The sequence below is a fragment of the Camarhynchus parvulus genome, chromosome 15 (genome assembly GCF_901933205.1).
Source record: "Camarhynchus parvulus chromosome 15, STF_HiC, whole genome shotgun sequence".
Classification (NCBI taxonomy): Eukaryota; Metazoa; Chordata; class Aves; order Passeriformes; family Thraupidae; genus Camarhynchus; species Camarhynchus parvulus.
The window spans coordinates 5213387-5227965 of record NC_044585.1 but is presented as its reverse complement, the minus strand read 5'-3'; the positions used below and the strand labels follow the sequence as shown (position 1 = coordinate 5227965).

General features: G+C 44.0%; 1 protein-coding gene across 2 annotated transcripts in view; it reads left to right on the top strand.

Moving 5' to 3' along the window:
• The window catches only part of MED13L (mediator complex subunit 13L), a 169094-nt gene that overhangs the window by 125844 nt on the left and 28671 nt on the right, over positions 1-14579 (top strand). For both annotated transcript variants that reach the window (XM_030958861.1, XM_030958862.1), the window contains exons 7-14: positions 149-340; positions 4261-4423; positions 5257-5361; positions 7669-8397; positions 9062-9284; positions 9722-9827; positions 10214-10338; positions 11278-11377. In XM_030958861.1, the coding sequence (XP_030814721.1) occupies positions 149-340; positions 4261-4423; positions 5257-5361; positions 7669-8397; positions 9062-9284; positions 9722-9827; positions 10214-10338; positions 11278-11377 (1743 nt within the window). The remainder of the gene's footprint in view (positions 1-148; positions 341-4260; positions 4424-5256; positions 5362-7668; positions 8398-9061; positions 9285-9721; positions 9828-10213; positions 10339-11277; positions 11378-14579) is intronic.

Here is a 14579-nt window from a genome sequence, read left to right as displayed (position 1 = left end):
TGGATGTATATTAGCATGGAAATTCTTAGCTCTTTGTATTTCAGATAATAAGTTTTGTCAAATTGACATTGAAAACAAGTGGAAGTAGCTGTGGTTGCTGGATATTTTCAGGTATGTCTAAGACTTGTGGTTTCCCATTTTTCTGCAGGAGGTGTGAGGATGGTGTATCCTTCAGCCTTTGTTCTCATCTCCCAGAGTGACATCCCAGTGTCACAGAGCTCTGCCAGTGCTGCAGGCCATATAAATGTGGGACAGCAGGGGCTTGGAAGCGTGAAGGATCCTGTCAGTACCTGTGGGATGCCCCTGACTCCCCCCACCTCTCCAGAGCAGGCTGTTATGGGTAAGCAGTGGGCTGGGGAGATGGGCTCAGACTCTGGGCTTTGCTTAGCTCCTGGGGAGTGCATGTGTGAGCAGGGGCAGGGTAAAGGCAGGCAGTGGAGGAGGGTTGGGGGGGGACTTTGTAGGTCTGTGGTGAAGGGAAGGCAGTGCTGTGAACACCCCTTTACACAAAACAGGGTAAACTCAGTTCAGCTCCCTTTCCTGTAGGCACATCTGTGTGCAGTGCTGCAAAGCAACACAAACCTCTCACCACTGGGCAACCTTCTGCTTGAATTCTGAAAATTTTTGAACCTGTTGGGGAGCTCTTACTAAAATTCACAGAGCAATAGAAGTGTCAAAGACGCTACAAGTTTCTGTGAGACTGTGCAGCCAGATGGGGCTAAAGAATCCTTGTTGTGCCCTCACTGAGGAGCTCCCAAGCTTAACCTTTATGGGATAGTTCTGTCACATAACAGGGTCAGTCCTGGAATAACAGAGTCATTGAGGTTGGAGCAGACCTGTAAGATCATCAAGTCCAACCTTTGAACCTTGATGCAAAGGCAGAGAAAACGTGTCTGGATTCACTTGTCCATGATTAGAGCCTATAGACGAAGACAATCAAAGTATTTAGTATTTACTGCTAATAAGTCAGAACATGAGATGTAAATTCACTTGGAATGGTGTTTTTCAAAGGAACTGAGAGTTAAAAGAAGCAAGAAGCCAATTAATAACTAACTGAAGCAAGACAATCACCATTTAAATAACAATCTCTGTTCAAGTATTGATGCATATTTTAATGTGCTATTGTATTTTTAAGATTTTCAAAACCCTGTTACACTTGTACAGTACTACAAGGGGGATTCTATTTTTGAATATTCATAGACTGTATTTTATATAAAAGTGTTCATGTTGTCCAATCTGGCAGTCACAGCTTCTGTTTGATCTCTGCTATTGTTTGAGGGCAGCATGAATTTGTATCAGAGGGGTGCCTCTCCAGCAAACAATGAAAGAATTCTTTTTTTATCAAAAACCATTTTAAACTGGAGAAATGGATTGGAAAAGCATGTCATGCAGTCCAGAATCACTAGTGGGACCCAGAAACTGGATTAGTGTGAGGCACAGGAATAATACTTCAGTTCTGCCCAATACTGTTTAAAATGTGGGTTTAGTGCCATGTCCAGCTTGGAGCACCTAAAGATGTGGACAAACTGTCTGGAGTCCAAGAAAGTACAGTGAGAGTGATCCTGGATTTTGCAAACAGGACCTCCAGGAAAAGATGGACAGAATTGAGGTGTTTTAGTCTAAAGAAGTGGAATTTCAAGGAGAAAAAGAATATGCTTTTCTCTGCAACCAGTATGTAATGAATCTAAACTGGAGCAAAGCAAAACTAGGTTAAACAGGAGGAAAAACTTGCTCTGAGGGAGGATAATGAAATGTTGGAATAAGTTAGCTGTTGGGAAGCTACAGAAGTTCCATTAGCAGATGGGTGATGGGTTTTGGAAGGTTTAGTGGGGGCATTTTGGAAGGTTGTTCTTAAGAAACAGATTAGCTAAATTTGTTGATCCAGCTTTAAAGCAAGGACTGGACTAGATGATCTCTTCAGTTCTCTTTTTATCACATTTTCCATGGTTGTGTCTAAAGTATGTAACAAAACAAATTGTTGCTGCAACTGGAGAATGGCATTTTTCACCAGTGGAACCAGTCTGCACTGCAGGGGTTGTGCAGTGGCCTCTGGTGGGGGCTGCTGTGTCCTCCACTCACTGTACCATTACCTGCCAGAGGTACCTCTGTGTGTTCCAGGACTGTGCCAGGGATGTTCTTGGCCAAAAATTAGTGTCAGTGTGTGAGAACAAAGTGGTTTTGCCTGCTGTGCAGTTCTGTCTCCTGTTATGCTGTATATTGCTGTACTGTAGTACAGCAATAGTATAAAAATATTACATAATTATAGAAAGCAATATTTAATGCATTCCAATGTAACTTGAAAGCCCTGGTAGTTCCTTGGTTATCCCCTCGTGCCTCCTGTCCTTCCCTTCCCGTCAGACTTATCCTTGTTTTCCTCCTGCTGTTGACGTGATGCCTCTGTGTCCATGTGATGTTTGTCTATACACGCATTCCTTCTCCAAAGAAGGGCACATTTGCCAATTCTGAAGTTCTGACCTGTTTGTTTTTTGATTATCTGTCAAGTTCCCACTTGCTGGAGAACATTAAAGCCTGTGAAGTACATGGTTAGAGGCACAAGCCTCAGTATGGCCAGGGGTTTCCATATTTGACTTTACAAAAAGATAATCAAGGAAGATCTAACTGGAGAAAGAAATATATAACGTGAAGAATGAAAGAAGATGCAGGGTTAGGCAGCTTGTGCACCATTTCAGAAGTTGTTTTGCAAATCACCTGGTGGCAAGCAGCAGGATTCCCTGTTAGCTGCAGTGATGTGCAGCACCGAGTCCCTTCAGCACGTCACACTTGAGGCTGCTTGGATTGCGTCAGCAGGAGGACGAAGTGTTCTGTACCCTGGTGTGACCTTGTGAAAATGCAGCAGATCCCTCCTGGCTGTTCCAGCCCAGAGCAGCGACTCCTGCCCGGGCCAGTGGACCCAAAGCTCCCTCTGCTGCTGCAGCTCGGCCTTGGCAAGATGGATGTGCTGGAGTTCAGTTCAGCTAAACAGAAACACATTGCAGGGCAGGAAAAGAAGCATCTGCTTGTACAATAGCTGGTAAAAGCTGCTGCATCACAGGAAGGAATGGAGTGGAGAGAGTTTTCAGGCTTTCAAACATGTTGAAGTAATATTTTCATTTGTTATCTCTTTGATAACCACACAGAAAATACATACTGAGAATATCATATGCTGTGTTAATAGTGTATCTACTGGTGATAAGCTGTTGGAAATTTCTGTAGTAGTGTAGACCTCAACTGGAAAATCTCACCAAAGCCAGTTTTGATTTTAGTATTTCAGTTCAAGCATATTGTAAAGAAAGGGCATAGAATCCCAGAGTGGTTTGGGTTGGAAAGGACCTCAGCCTCAATCCACCCCTGCCATGGGCAGGGACATCTTCCACTGTCCCAGGCTGCTCCAAGCCCTGTCCAGCCTGGCCTTGGACACTGCCAGGGATGCAGAGGCAGCCACAGCTTCTCTGTGCCAGGGCCTGCCACCCTCCCAGGGAACAATTCCTTACCAATCTATCCCTGCCCTCTGGCAGTGGGCAGCCATTCTCTGTGTCCTGTCCCTCTGTCCCTTGTCCCAAGTCCCTCTCCAACCCAGAGGGGGGCTCTGTCGCAGAGCCCCCTCTCCAGGAAGGGGCTCTGAGCTATCCCTGGAGCCTTCTCTTCCCCAGGCTGAGCACCCCCAGCTCTCCCAGCCTGTGTCTGTAGGAAAGCATCAGTGATCCATTCATTTCTTCGCTGAGGTTTAATATTGAGTATAAAGAACTGATCCTTGCTTTGAAATATTCTACATAAATTATTAGTTTTCTTTAATAGATGCTTTTAGGACCATCCATATTATTATAAATTTCATCTTTAAAGCAACTCACCAAAGACTATATAAATTCAAGTTTAACATACAGGATAATAATGGAAAAGCTCTATCTTCACTACTTCTTGGTGATTCAGTCCAGAGCTGTAGGGGCTATCTAAAGTACCTCCATTTATTAGGGAGTGTATTTTTTATAGATACACAGAGATATAGAATATACAGAGTGTGTCACATCACATGAGGTGCAGTACTTGCACAACTCTATTGCCCATGCCTGTGGTACAACTCAGTGCCATCTTTGTTACCTCAAAGGGAGTGTTGCTTTAAATGTGTTTGTAAGGATGCTCTGAGCATTCCCAGTGAATGTGAACATTGGTGTAGTCAGCAGCCTGCTAAGAGACTTCCAGGAAAAAATAGCAAGTGACAATATGAAGAACAGTTCTGACATTAATGCTTTATTTCTCTTGCAGGAGAAAGTGGCTGCTCTCAGAGCAGCATCAGCCATCCAGCTGTGCAGGAGGGGACAGTCAGTGTCCACAGTCCAAAGAAATCAAGCAAGATTACTCCCAAATTTCACAACCGTATTGTTCACCGTGTGTGGAAGGAATGCATCCTCAACAGGGCACAGTCCAAGTATGGCAGCAGTCCTCATGCTTTGCTTATTTGTAACACATAATATACAGCTAAAATTGTCATAGTTTGCCCTAATGTTATTCTTTATAGGGTTCCTTTGCCACCAATCAGAGCTAATGATGCCAAACACCATTATCAAAGAAAATGTTGTATTATTAAAGAAAATTTATCCCTCTGTTCAGCTGAGAGCTCCTGACACTTCCCATTGAATTTGCAGATGTGTACCCTAATTGTGACAGTCCTTAAGGCCACACATCCATAGGTTGTGCCTTCAGCCAAGTGCTCTCAGAGTTAGAGATAGCAACTTCCATCTCCTGTTGTAGTTACTACACTGAAAGCTGGGTGGCTGCAGGACACATTGTATATATTTGATATTTAGGGCTCTAAGGGGAGTATATGTGAAACCTTACATGAGTTGGACTAAAATTTCAATTGACAAGAGTGTATAAATAGATGATAGTATCATAGACCTTTAGTACTGGAGATTTAAAGTGTATCATGGCATGGTGAGCCCTGAAATATTTCTTTTTTCCTATATCCATGCAATTTTCTCATTTGGTATGTCAGACTAATTTCCAGAAACAGTTTAAATGGCTTTCCCCTTGCTTCTTGTGCTTGGACTCCAGACAGAGTTATCTGACACAGAGCTGAGACCTTCCTCCTACATAAATCAAACTGTAAATTTAAGGAGTAGTACAGGGATCTGCTGTCAATTTCAAAGGTCAGGTAGAAGGAAATAATTTATCTGAGGGGAACATATATTAATTATGTACATTTTAAAAATTTTGTTCTTCAGAAGGTGATGATTACTAAAATAATTTTCTCTTCTTCAGGAGGAGTCAAATTACAGCTGCAAATTTGGAGGAGGAAGTTCCTAACAACAGTGTTTCATGGGATTTTGTGGATCCAGTCCAAAGAGTCAGTTGTTCTTGTTCCAGGTGAGCTTTGAAGAGAATAAACATTTGTCATATTGTGAGAGCCCTGCTTAATTCAGACAGAGGTACACTTACAGAAGAGAGTTATCTCAGCTTTAGCTGAGACAAGAAGAAATTGTAATATCAAACCTCTGATCACATTTGGGGGATGAATCTGCATCTCAGCCCACTGTCACTTGCAGGAGCCAATCCACGTGGAAATAGGATGGTACTGGGGCCAGAATCACTCCAACAGTTCCCATTCATAAGGAACTCATCCTGCAGCTTTTCAGACTGTAACCTTTGGTTAAGTGGTTAAGGCTTGTGGTGAAGAGGGCAGGCTCTTCCTAAGTTTGTGATTATCCTGATATTTGAAGGAAGAGGGGAAACATCCCTGCAAATCACTTCATGTGCCTCTGGTTGATCTGCCATGGCACCAAACCCACACAAGAGAATATGAAACCTTTGCAGCCTGGTCACCCTCTGTCACTGGATCAGAAAGAATTCACAGCTCACTCACACAAACACTTTAGGAGGTTATTAAAGTTATCTGTCATCTTTGGGTGGTTAGAATTTCAGAACTCCTCACTCAGGAAAGGCAAACCATCATCACCAATATGCTTAACCATTCTTAAAACTATCAGAGAGATGTTACAGAACTAGAAAAGCCCCCAGTTTGCAGTAAAATAGTCCAGTGAAACACTTCTACTGAAATTCTGAATTCCCAAGGTCACCATCTACTCGTAAGATAGGTGATAAAAGCACCTTGACCAAAAGAAGTTATTCCTTAAGGATGCAGTTCTTCTTTGTGTAGTCAGAGGAAGGGATGAAGGGACTGTGCATCCTACAAGGGTGGAATGTTCAACCTGGAGACTCTCTGCTCTATCCCAAGTGAGAGGATGCTTTCTGCTGCTCTTCTTCCCTGATTATACACATTGTTTGTATTTATATACCCAAGAATTTGGAACAGATAAATGTTTTGTCAGAATGCCAAGTGTTCCTGTGGAAAACTGAGGTCCAGCTTTGCCTGGAAAGCATGGGGATCAACAGTGGGCAGTGGGAGCCTGGCTCTGTGGATAGGTTCAGCTGCACTTGGAATTTCACACTGTCTGTTCATCCCTCCACTGATAACTGCATCATGCTGGAGCTGGTAAACACAGCAGCTGGGAAATGGAAACATTATCCTTAAAATGAAGGCAGTACCTGATTTCAAACAGCAATAAGTTCTTTGTGTGTAGCTGCAGAACCTGAGCAGCAACTGGCATATAGAAATTGTTTTAGTCATTTCTGTGCCCATTCCATGTACTGGATAAATGTCAGGATATGATCTTAGATCTGGAGTCTCAAAGGGCTGTCTGGTACTCAGCATCAAATTCAGTCTCCTGCAGACCCAGCTTGGTGTGTGAGGAGCAGAATGTCTGAAATAATTCTCTGCAGTCAGTTAAAATACGGTGAATGATGGAGAATTAAGGCAATGAAATGTTACAAGAACATGCTTAAGGCAAATCTCCAGTTACCAGGGCATTAGCTGCACATTAGGGTGATTGCAGGCACAGACCATCTGCTGCTGCAGGGAATCTGCAGCATGTCCTGGGAACAGCAAAGCCCTGCAGAAAGCTGGGATAACCCCACAAGCCTGGATGCTTCCAGGGAACAGGGACAGCAAGCACAAAATGTTGTGTCTGCACCCACAAACAGAGTTGAGTATCTCCAATGTAGCCCACTTCACTTGTGATCATGTAAGTTATCTTTTTTAAGTAAAAAGCACATTACATGTTTTGAAATGGGTTTTTGTTGTCCTGTTGTTCATAAAATAGGAATGGAGTGATTCCTTTTGAAATGGTGTTTATTTTTAAACAGGTTTCAATGTTAAGCACAAACACATCTTTCAATTTCTGTTTAGCTTAATAAAATCAAATAAACAGCTAAACAAAAAGCCCTGAACAACAAAAAAGACCAACAAAAGTATGGGCAGAGTTATATCCCTGTTGTCACATCATTGGGAATCATCATCAGTATGATGAAAATACTTTTTAGCAGGACCTGAAACACTGAAATTCAATCCTGTGCTTCTCAGTCTCAAAGATACTGGATACAAAGTGAAAAAAGCCACATGAAGCCAGTAATAAGATTGTATGTTACTGCATTATTTTGTTTTGAATATTTAAAAATATTTATTCAAACTTCCTGCATCAGGCAGAAATTAAAAGGCTGTTAAAAGATCAGGAGCAGACAGGAGGTTTCTCAGGGCTGTTCTTTAGGTTTGCCTTTCCCCTGCGGTGGGTAACTGCCCGGAGCATGCAGTGAGTGCTTTCTCTCCTCCTCCTCCAGGCACAAGGTGTTCAAGCAGCGCTGCGCCGGTGCCTCGGGCCGGCCCCCCACGCTGCCCCAGCCCGGCTTCCCCGTGGGGACGGCGGCGGCCTCGGCACTGCCCCCTCCTGCCTCCTCAAAGCACAAAACCACCGAGCGGCAGGACAAGGGAGAGAAACTGCAGAAAAGGCCCCTGATGCCTTTCCACCATCGGCCCTCGGTGACTGAAGAGCTCTGCATGGAGCAGGAGGCGGCCGGGCAGAAGCTGGGCCTGGCCGGGATGGAGGCCGCCTTGGAAGTCCCCAGTTCCAGGAAATACGAGAAGCCGCTCCCGCTACCTGCTAGAAATGCAAGCAAGCAAATTAATATGAATCCTATGGATTCACCCCATTCCCCCACTTCCCCTCTGCCTCCCACCCTGAGCCCCCAGCCCAGAGGTCAGGAGGCAGAGAACCTGGACCCCCCTTCCGTTCCTGTGAACCCAGCACTCTACGGCAGCGGGCTGGAGCTGCAGCCACTGCCCACCTTAGATGACAGGACAGTCCTGGTGGGACAGAGGTTACCTCTGATGGCAGAGGTCAGTGAGACAGCCTTGTACTGTGGCATAACTCAGAGCAACGAGGCCGTGGACGTGTGGAGGACCTATAGTGTCCCTTCAAGTGACGACCCCGAGTTCCGGCCGCCAGAGCTGCCGTGTGAGAGGTATGATGGCAGGATGGAGATCAACCCTGACAGCACTGCACTGAAAAGGTGAGAGAGCACTCTGAGCAGGGGAGCTGGGCAGCTCTAATCATCACCAAACTCTAATTTCTGCTTTTCAACTCAGAAAGGCTAAGGCTTCACCATCACAGATGCTGCAGAGAGCACCAAATAGTTAAATAGAAACACTCTAGTGCAGGATGCTTGCCTTTTCCATATCTGGCTTTCTGTTGGACACTACAAGAACTGATCAATCTCTTTGTAGCCTATTTTTGTATTTTTTGCTAACCTAAAAATTACTGTAGCATTCTGATAATGCATTTTAAAAAAATGCACTAGAGAGAGTAGTTAATGAAAATGTATAGGAAAAATTACTGAGGAAGAGTTATTGAGTTAAAAGACTATTGGGTTTGGTAATTACAATGGAGTTTGCTAGGCTGAAAAGGGTTTCAGCCTGAAAAACACAGGAAGACTGGACTTCAAAGTGTTTTCATTTATACAGTGACAAAATTGATTCTTCTTTCATTGTCCCAAAGTAGGTCTTAATACAGTAAGGTATTTAATGTTTAAATGTATCCAATACATCCTTTATTTGATGAGATAGTGCTCATAACATTTCTACTTGATCAAGGGGGAGTGAGCTGTGTTTGTGTGACAGCTGCAGATTGTGCTGGTTTTGTTTCATGTTGGCCTTACTTGTTTATTTTCACTTCAGGCTCTTAGCACAACCTAATAAACGGTTTAAAATTTTGGAAGAGCAGAAACCAGTGCAGACCTTGAACTATCTTGACCCCTTGCCTCTACTACAACCTCCTGGAGAAGGCTGGGGGGACACCAGTGATCCTTACACCTTCGAAGATGGAGACATCAAGTACAGTTTCACTGTCAATAAAAAATGCAAACTTGGGGCTGAGAAAGATCCTTTGAAAAAGAACAAGGTAAGGTGTAAATCCAGTCTTTGGCATTAATGTTCTTGTGGGATTTATCCTGTAGCACAGTGTTTGCTCTACAGCTCTCTGGAAGACACAAGTCTTGTTCCACAGAACAAAATCAGACATGTATATATTTATATTTAATTTTTTAAAAAAATATTATTTTATATTATCATGTGCACGATGCTCCTTATGTATGTTATCCTTTATGGAGTTGTTTTGGTGTTTGGCTGTGCAAGTAAACATTCTAAAAGATGTTTTTTCCTGGAGAATTTAAGGTGGTTAATTACCTGGACTGGCTGTCAGAGTTCAATGATGTCCATGGAATCCTTTGTAAATCTTATATTTAACTCAGACCCCTGAGTCTGGCTGGACATAGCAAAACATTTGTTCTTACATAGCCTAAATTCACAGCCATGAAATCTCTTTGGTTTTTTGTATAGTCAGAAGATGGGATTGGTTCCAAGGAAATCCCCCCAACGGGCCATTCCACACCAGTTCCTGATGGAAAAGATGCCATGTCTATTTTCAGTTCTGCTCCTAAGACTGGTGAGTTACAGCTTTTTAATTTGGTCTGCAAAGCAAAAATACCTATATGCCATAACATGTGGAGGGAAAAATCACATCTGAACTTTTGTCTGTAACATCAGAGCTACAGACAGTCCCAAGCTGGAAAAAACTTGGTTTTCCTTGTCCTTTTTATAAAAACAATTATATATTTTTTAGAATATTAAATGAGCAGCAGCAGCTCCTTCCTTGTATCTTGGCTGACCCTGGGTGGTCGCTGCTCAGCCTGCAAGGCTCCAGCAGAGCAGAGGGCTCAGTGCTGCGGGGCAGAGGTGCTGCTCTGCTGCTGCCCGTGCTGCGTTTCCCTGACTCTGCTCAGTTTCCCTGCCCGTGCTCCGTTTCCCTGACTGTTCCATTCGTGCTGGCAGACCCGCGGCAGGAGGGCGCTGCCGGCAGGGCCGGCTCCGGCAGCCTCACCCAGGTCACCGACCTGGCCCCGTCCCTGCACGACCTCGACAACATCTTCGACAACTCCGACGAGGATGAGCTTGGGGTGAGTCCTTGTGGGGATGGGTGTTCTGTAGGCCAAGAAACAGATTTCTAGTGGGAATGATTATCCCTAATAGATGGGAGAGAGAGGGTTTCCAGGTAGGCGGGCTATTAATTGGTGATGGGTTCTTTTACGTTGTCTGAGAACCTGCCCAAAGAAAAGTAAATTCAACCTTACAGGATTCCAGTAATCCTCTGAGTCATGTTACCTCATATTCCTCCAAGCACTTCATTTCAGTGCAAAGAGAAATAGTTGCTGCATGTTTGGAAATGCAGAGGGAAGTGCAGATTTATATCAGTTATGGGGGGCAGTAAATTGCCTGGGAAGGCAAAAATTTGGATAGTCACTATCTTTAAGCATAATCCAATACAACCATAATGATCCAGAAGGTGGTCTTAAAGTGACTGTTAGTAGATAACAGTGTTTAAAAGTCTTATGCCTTTTCTTGGCAGGACTTTTCCACACAAACTGCACTTCAGATGCCACAGTTAATATGCAAATCTACCAGAGGACTGATCTGTCAAAATAAAAATTTACTTTCTTCCCAGAAGTTACCCTGGACAGCCCTAATGTTTCTCCTGTCTTAACATTTGCCTGTGTTGGGCTCACTCTGTGTCATATTCCCATTACTACCTTGGAGTAATCCAAACATGGAAATAGAGCAGCCACATGCATTTCAAGCCCAGGGCTTGTGATAACATTTTGAATATAATGTGTGTATGTATAGAACTATAAAAATGTATAGTTATATGTATGCATTAGTTTATGGGGGGATATATAGACAGGCAAATATTTCTTTCTGTTTTTAGTGTTGAAAGAGGGGAAAAAATCCAGACTCCTTGTGGGCAGCGGGTGGGGGATTAGAAAAGCAGCGATTGTGTTTGCTGTGTGGTGCCACTGAGAGGTGTCAGGCTGTGCTGACTGCAGCGTTTGGTGTTGCAGGCCGTGTCCCCAGCCCTGCGCTCCTCCAAGCTGCCGGCAGCGGGCTCCGAGGAGCGGCCGCTGGGCAAGGACGGCCGGACCGCGGTTCCTTATCCTCCCAGTGAGTACCGAGCTCCTCAGCTCACACCCCCCCCGGCTCACTGCACAGCCCTGCAGGGACACTGGGCTCACTGCACAGCCCTGCAGGGACACTGGGCTCACTGAGGGTGATCCTGTGCTGCAATTGTCAGATTTAATGAGGGCAGTGGTAATACAGACATGGATTTTTAATGAGCCTACTGATATGTGAGGTACTCTTCTGTTGACATTGTTGTCTTAGTTGTCTAGAACTATGGGAGGGATTTGTTACAAATCTTCCTTTGGAAGCTTTCCCCTTTCTTCTCTGCTCGCTGTTGGGCACTTCAACCACTACCAAATCCCTCTTTAAGTATAAATCCTTCTACTTAACAAAATTGAAGAATTTAAAACCATGGCCATGATGGTGCAACCTGTCTTGGAAGAAAATTGCATTGAACATTTGACAAATTAAAACTAAAATCACCTTCAGGGTTTAATCTGGATTTGGAAGTGCATGATTAAAATCAAAATGCTGGGTTCTAATTGGAGGTGTGGTGTGGACCTTTTATAGATGGTTGTGCTAGTGATGCTTGTGCAGGCTCTGCACATGGACAAGGGAGGTTATGGGAGTGCAGGAAACTTCTGAAATTGTATGAAATAAGATTGCTTTTTTTCTAAGGACTGTTCCAACAGCTCTTGGGAATAGTAACTTGTACTCTGAGGTTTGAGGGCTTTGCTGCATTTCTTGCACCCGACAGGAGAGGGCAGCTGGGGGAGTCGGGCTCTGCTCCCAGGGAACAGGGACAGGAGGAGAGGGAACGGCCTCAGGTGTGCCGGGGAGGCTCACGTTGGATATTGGGAAAATTCCTTCACTGAAAGGATTGTAAAGCCCTGGCACAGCTGCCCAAGGCAGTGCTGCAGTCCCCATCTCTGGAGGGATTTACCAGCCCTGTGCATGTGGCACCTGGGGACGTGGGTCAATGGGGCCTTGGCGGTGCTGGGAGTGGTTGGAGTTGATGATCTCAGAGGGCTTTTCTGACCTGAACAGGTCTCTGATTCTATTGGTGTAGGTGGCATTTCTCTTGAGATGAAGGAGAAATGTGTCTGTGTTTGTGGGACAGGAGGAAGGTGAGAATTTTTGGTATAATAGTAACAAATCAAATTACAAATTACTTTGTGGTGAGAAGGAAAGTGTTTGATTTCTGTGGCCACTATAAGCAGAAATCCAATCTCTCTACAAATCATTCTTTAATACCTTCTCATTAACTTCAGCTGGTAATGAGAACAAATTGAGGTGAAGAAAAAAACCAGTCTGAAGGAGATGAGTCAGAGTTTTATGGACCCATAAAAGCTGTGCTGATTTACTTAAATGTAGAAGTCTGAAGTATACAGAGATTGGATTTTGACAGGTTTAGTTGATCCATAGCTTTTTAAAATATGCAAAGCTTTTTCAAGCATGACACACATGAAAATGAATGATGATAGTTGCCTGTTGCTGTAGGGGTGGGGGATTTTTTGTAATTAAACTTTTTTATGAATCTGCACTGCAGAATTTTGCTAAGTGGAGTGAGCTGGAGGTGAGAAAATGATGTAGTGTGAAGTCAAACAGATACCCTCCACTTGTAGCCGTGGCCTTGCCACCAGCTGTGGAGGCACAGCAGTGTCTGTGGGGAGCTGAAGTGCCTTGTACAGCATCATAAATTCCTACTGGTCACCTTTCATTTTCACCTTCCTCCCTGTCCCCTTCCAGTGCCTAAAGCACCTCTCTCTGCTGAGAAACAGAAGGAGCCAATCCAGCTGCCAGCCTGAACATTGTATTCCATACTAATGTTGGTGGAAAAGAGTTTCTTCCATCCTGCTGAACTTTTTTTCAGCTTTAATTTATCCTGTATCAGGACAAGACTAAGGGCTTTTAAATTCAGATACTGAAAGAGTGGGGAAAAAAATATGGACGAAGTGGGAGTAATTCACAGCCCACTGTTTACTCTGCTGCTCCAGATTGTGGAGGACTGGGTTCAGCTGGGACAGCTGTTACCAACAGAACTGCATTTTGAGAGGACTGCCCCTGTTTGAGTGGTATCCCTTTGTCTAAAGAGTTCAGTAGCCTGGCTGTGTCATCTCTGAGCACAACAGTATCCCATGCAGGGCTGGCTCTGTTAAGGCAGAGTGAAGGCACATCCTGAGGCTGCAGCATCCTACACAAATGTCCTGTTAGTGCAGGTATTCATAGTCCATAGATAATTCTAATCCCATCTCTTATTTCTGCCTTTTTCTGTTCGTTTTTGAGAACAGTACTTCTTCTTACCTGTTTGAATTTCCACAACACAGTGTTGGCCAGTCAGAAACCCATCTGTATTAATTTATGAATTTTCCATAATCTTTAGGCTGCAGATGTTATTGAGTATAAGAGTGTCCTTGTGTCCCATCAGCTTGGATATGGAAATGGGATTGGGCATTAAATCTGTCCAAAAAAGTATCTAAGAGGAGACACTTATGGGAATTCACCCTCCTCTAATTAGAGTGGTTAACCACTGATGGTTTTGTCCAGAGAGGATCTGTCCTAATTTAAGTCAGGAAAAGAGAGCATTTATGCTGAATGTGACACAAAATAAATATGGAAGCTGTAGTTGGAAGGAGAACATGCAAGACTTTGCTATGATTTGTGTTTGATTGCATTACACTGTATAGAGCATCTCTGTTGGGGTTGGTTCTGCTTAAAGAAGAAATATAGGCAATGGATGATTCCATTACATTCATTTCCTGAGAAGTCATTTAGGGATCTTCCTGACTTAATGTCTTGTGATGGAAAATGATAATTTTGTGGCTTCTCTGGCACTGGAACTTCGGGATTCCTGGAAGTTGCTCCTGGGCAGAACTGCCTGTGTTTGTGGCAGGACTTGTGTTGCCATGGACCAGACAAGGCTACAGTGACTGAGTAGAGAAATTCAGCTCAGGGCACATGAATTCCAAAGGCCTCCTGGTTTAGGGCTAGGTCAGCTCTGGCAAAGGGAGGAAACTCTGCTGTGGCTTCTTAGAAACAGTCACTGGGGTGAGCTTGGTGTTAATGCCAATTCAGCTCTCCAGTTATGAAGGATTTATTAGTTGCTGGTAAACTCTGCATTTGTTTGTCCATCTACCAGGTTGTTGTTTCTGCTGAGCAATAACCTTGCAGAGTATCCCTAGGAATTTGGGGAATTTATCCCTAGGAGTTAACTTTTGGCTACACTTACACTACTGTCAGAACC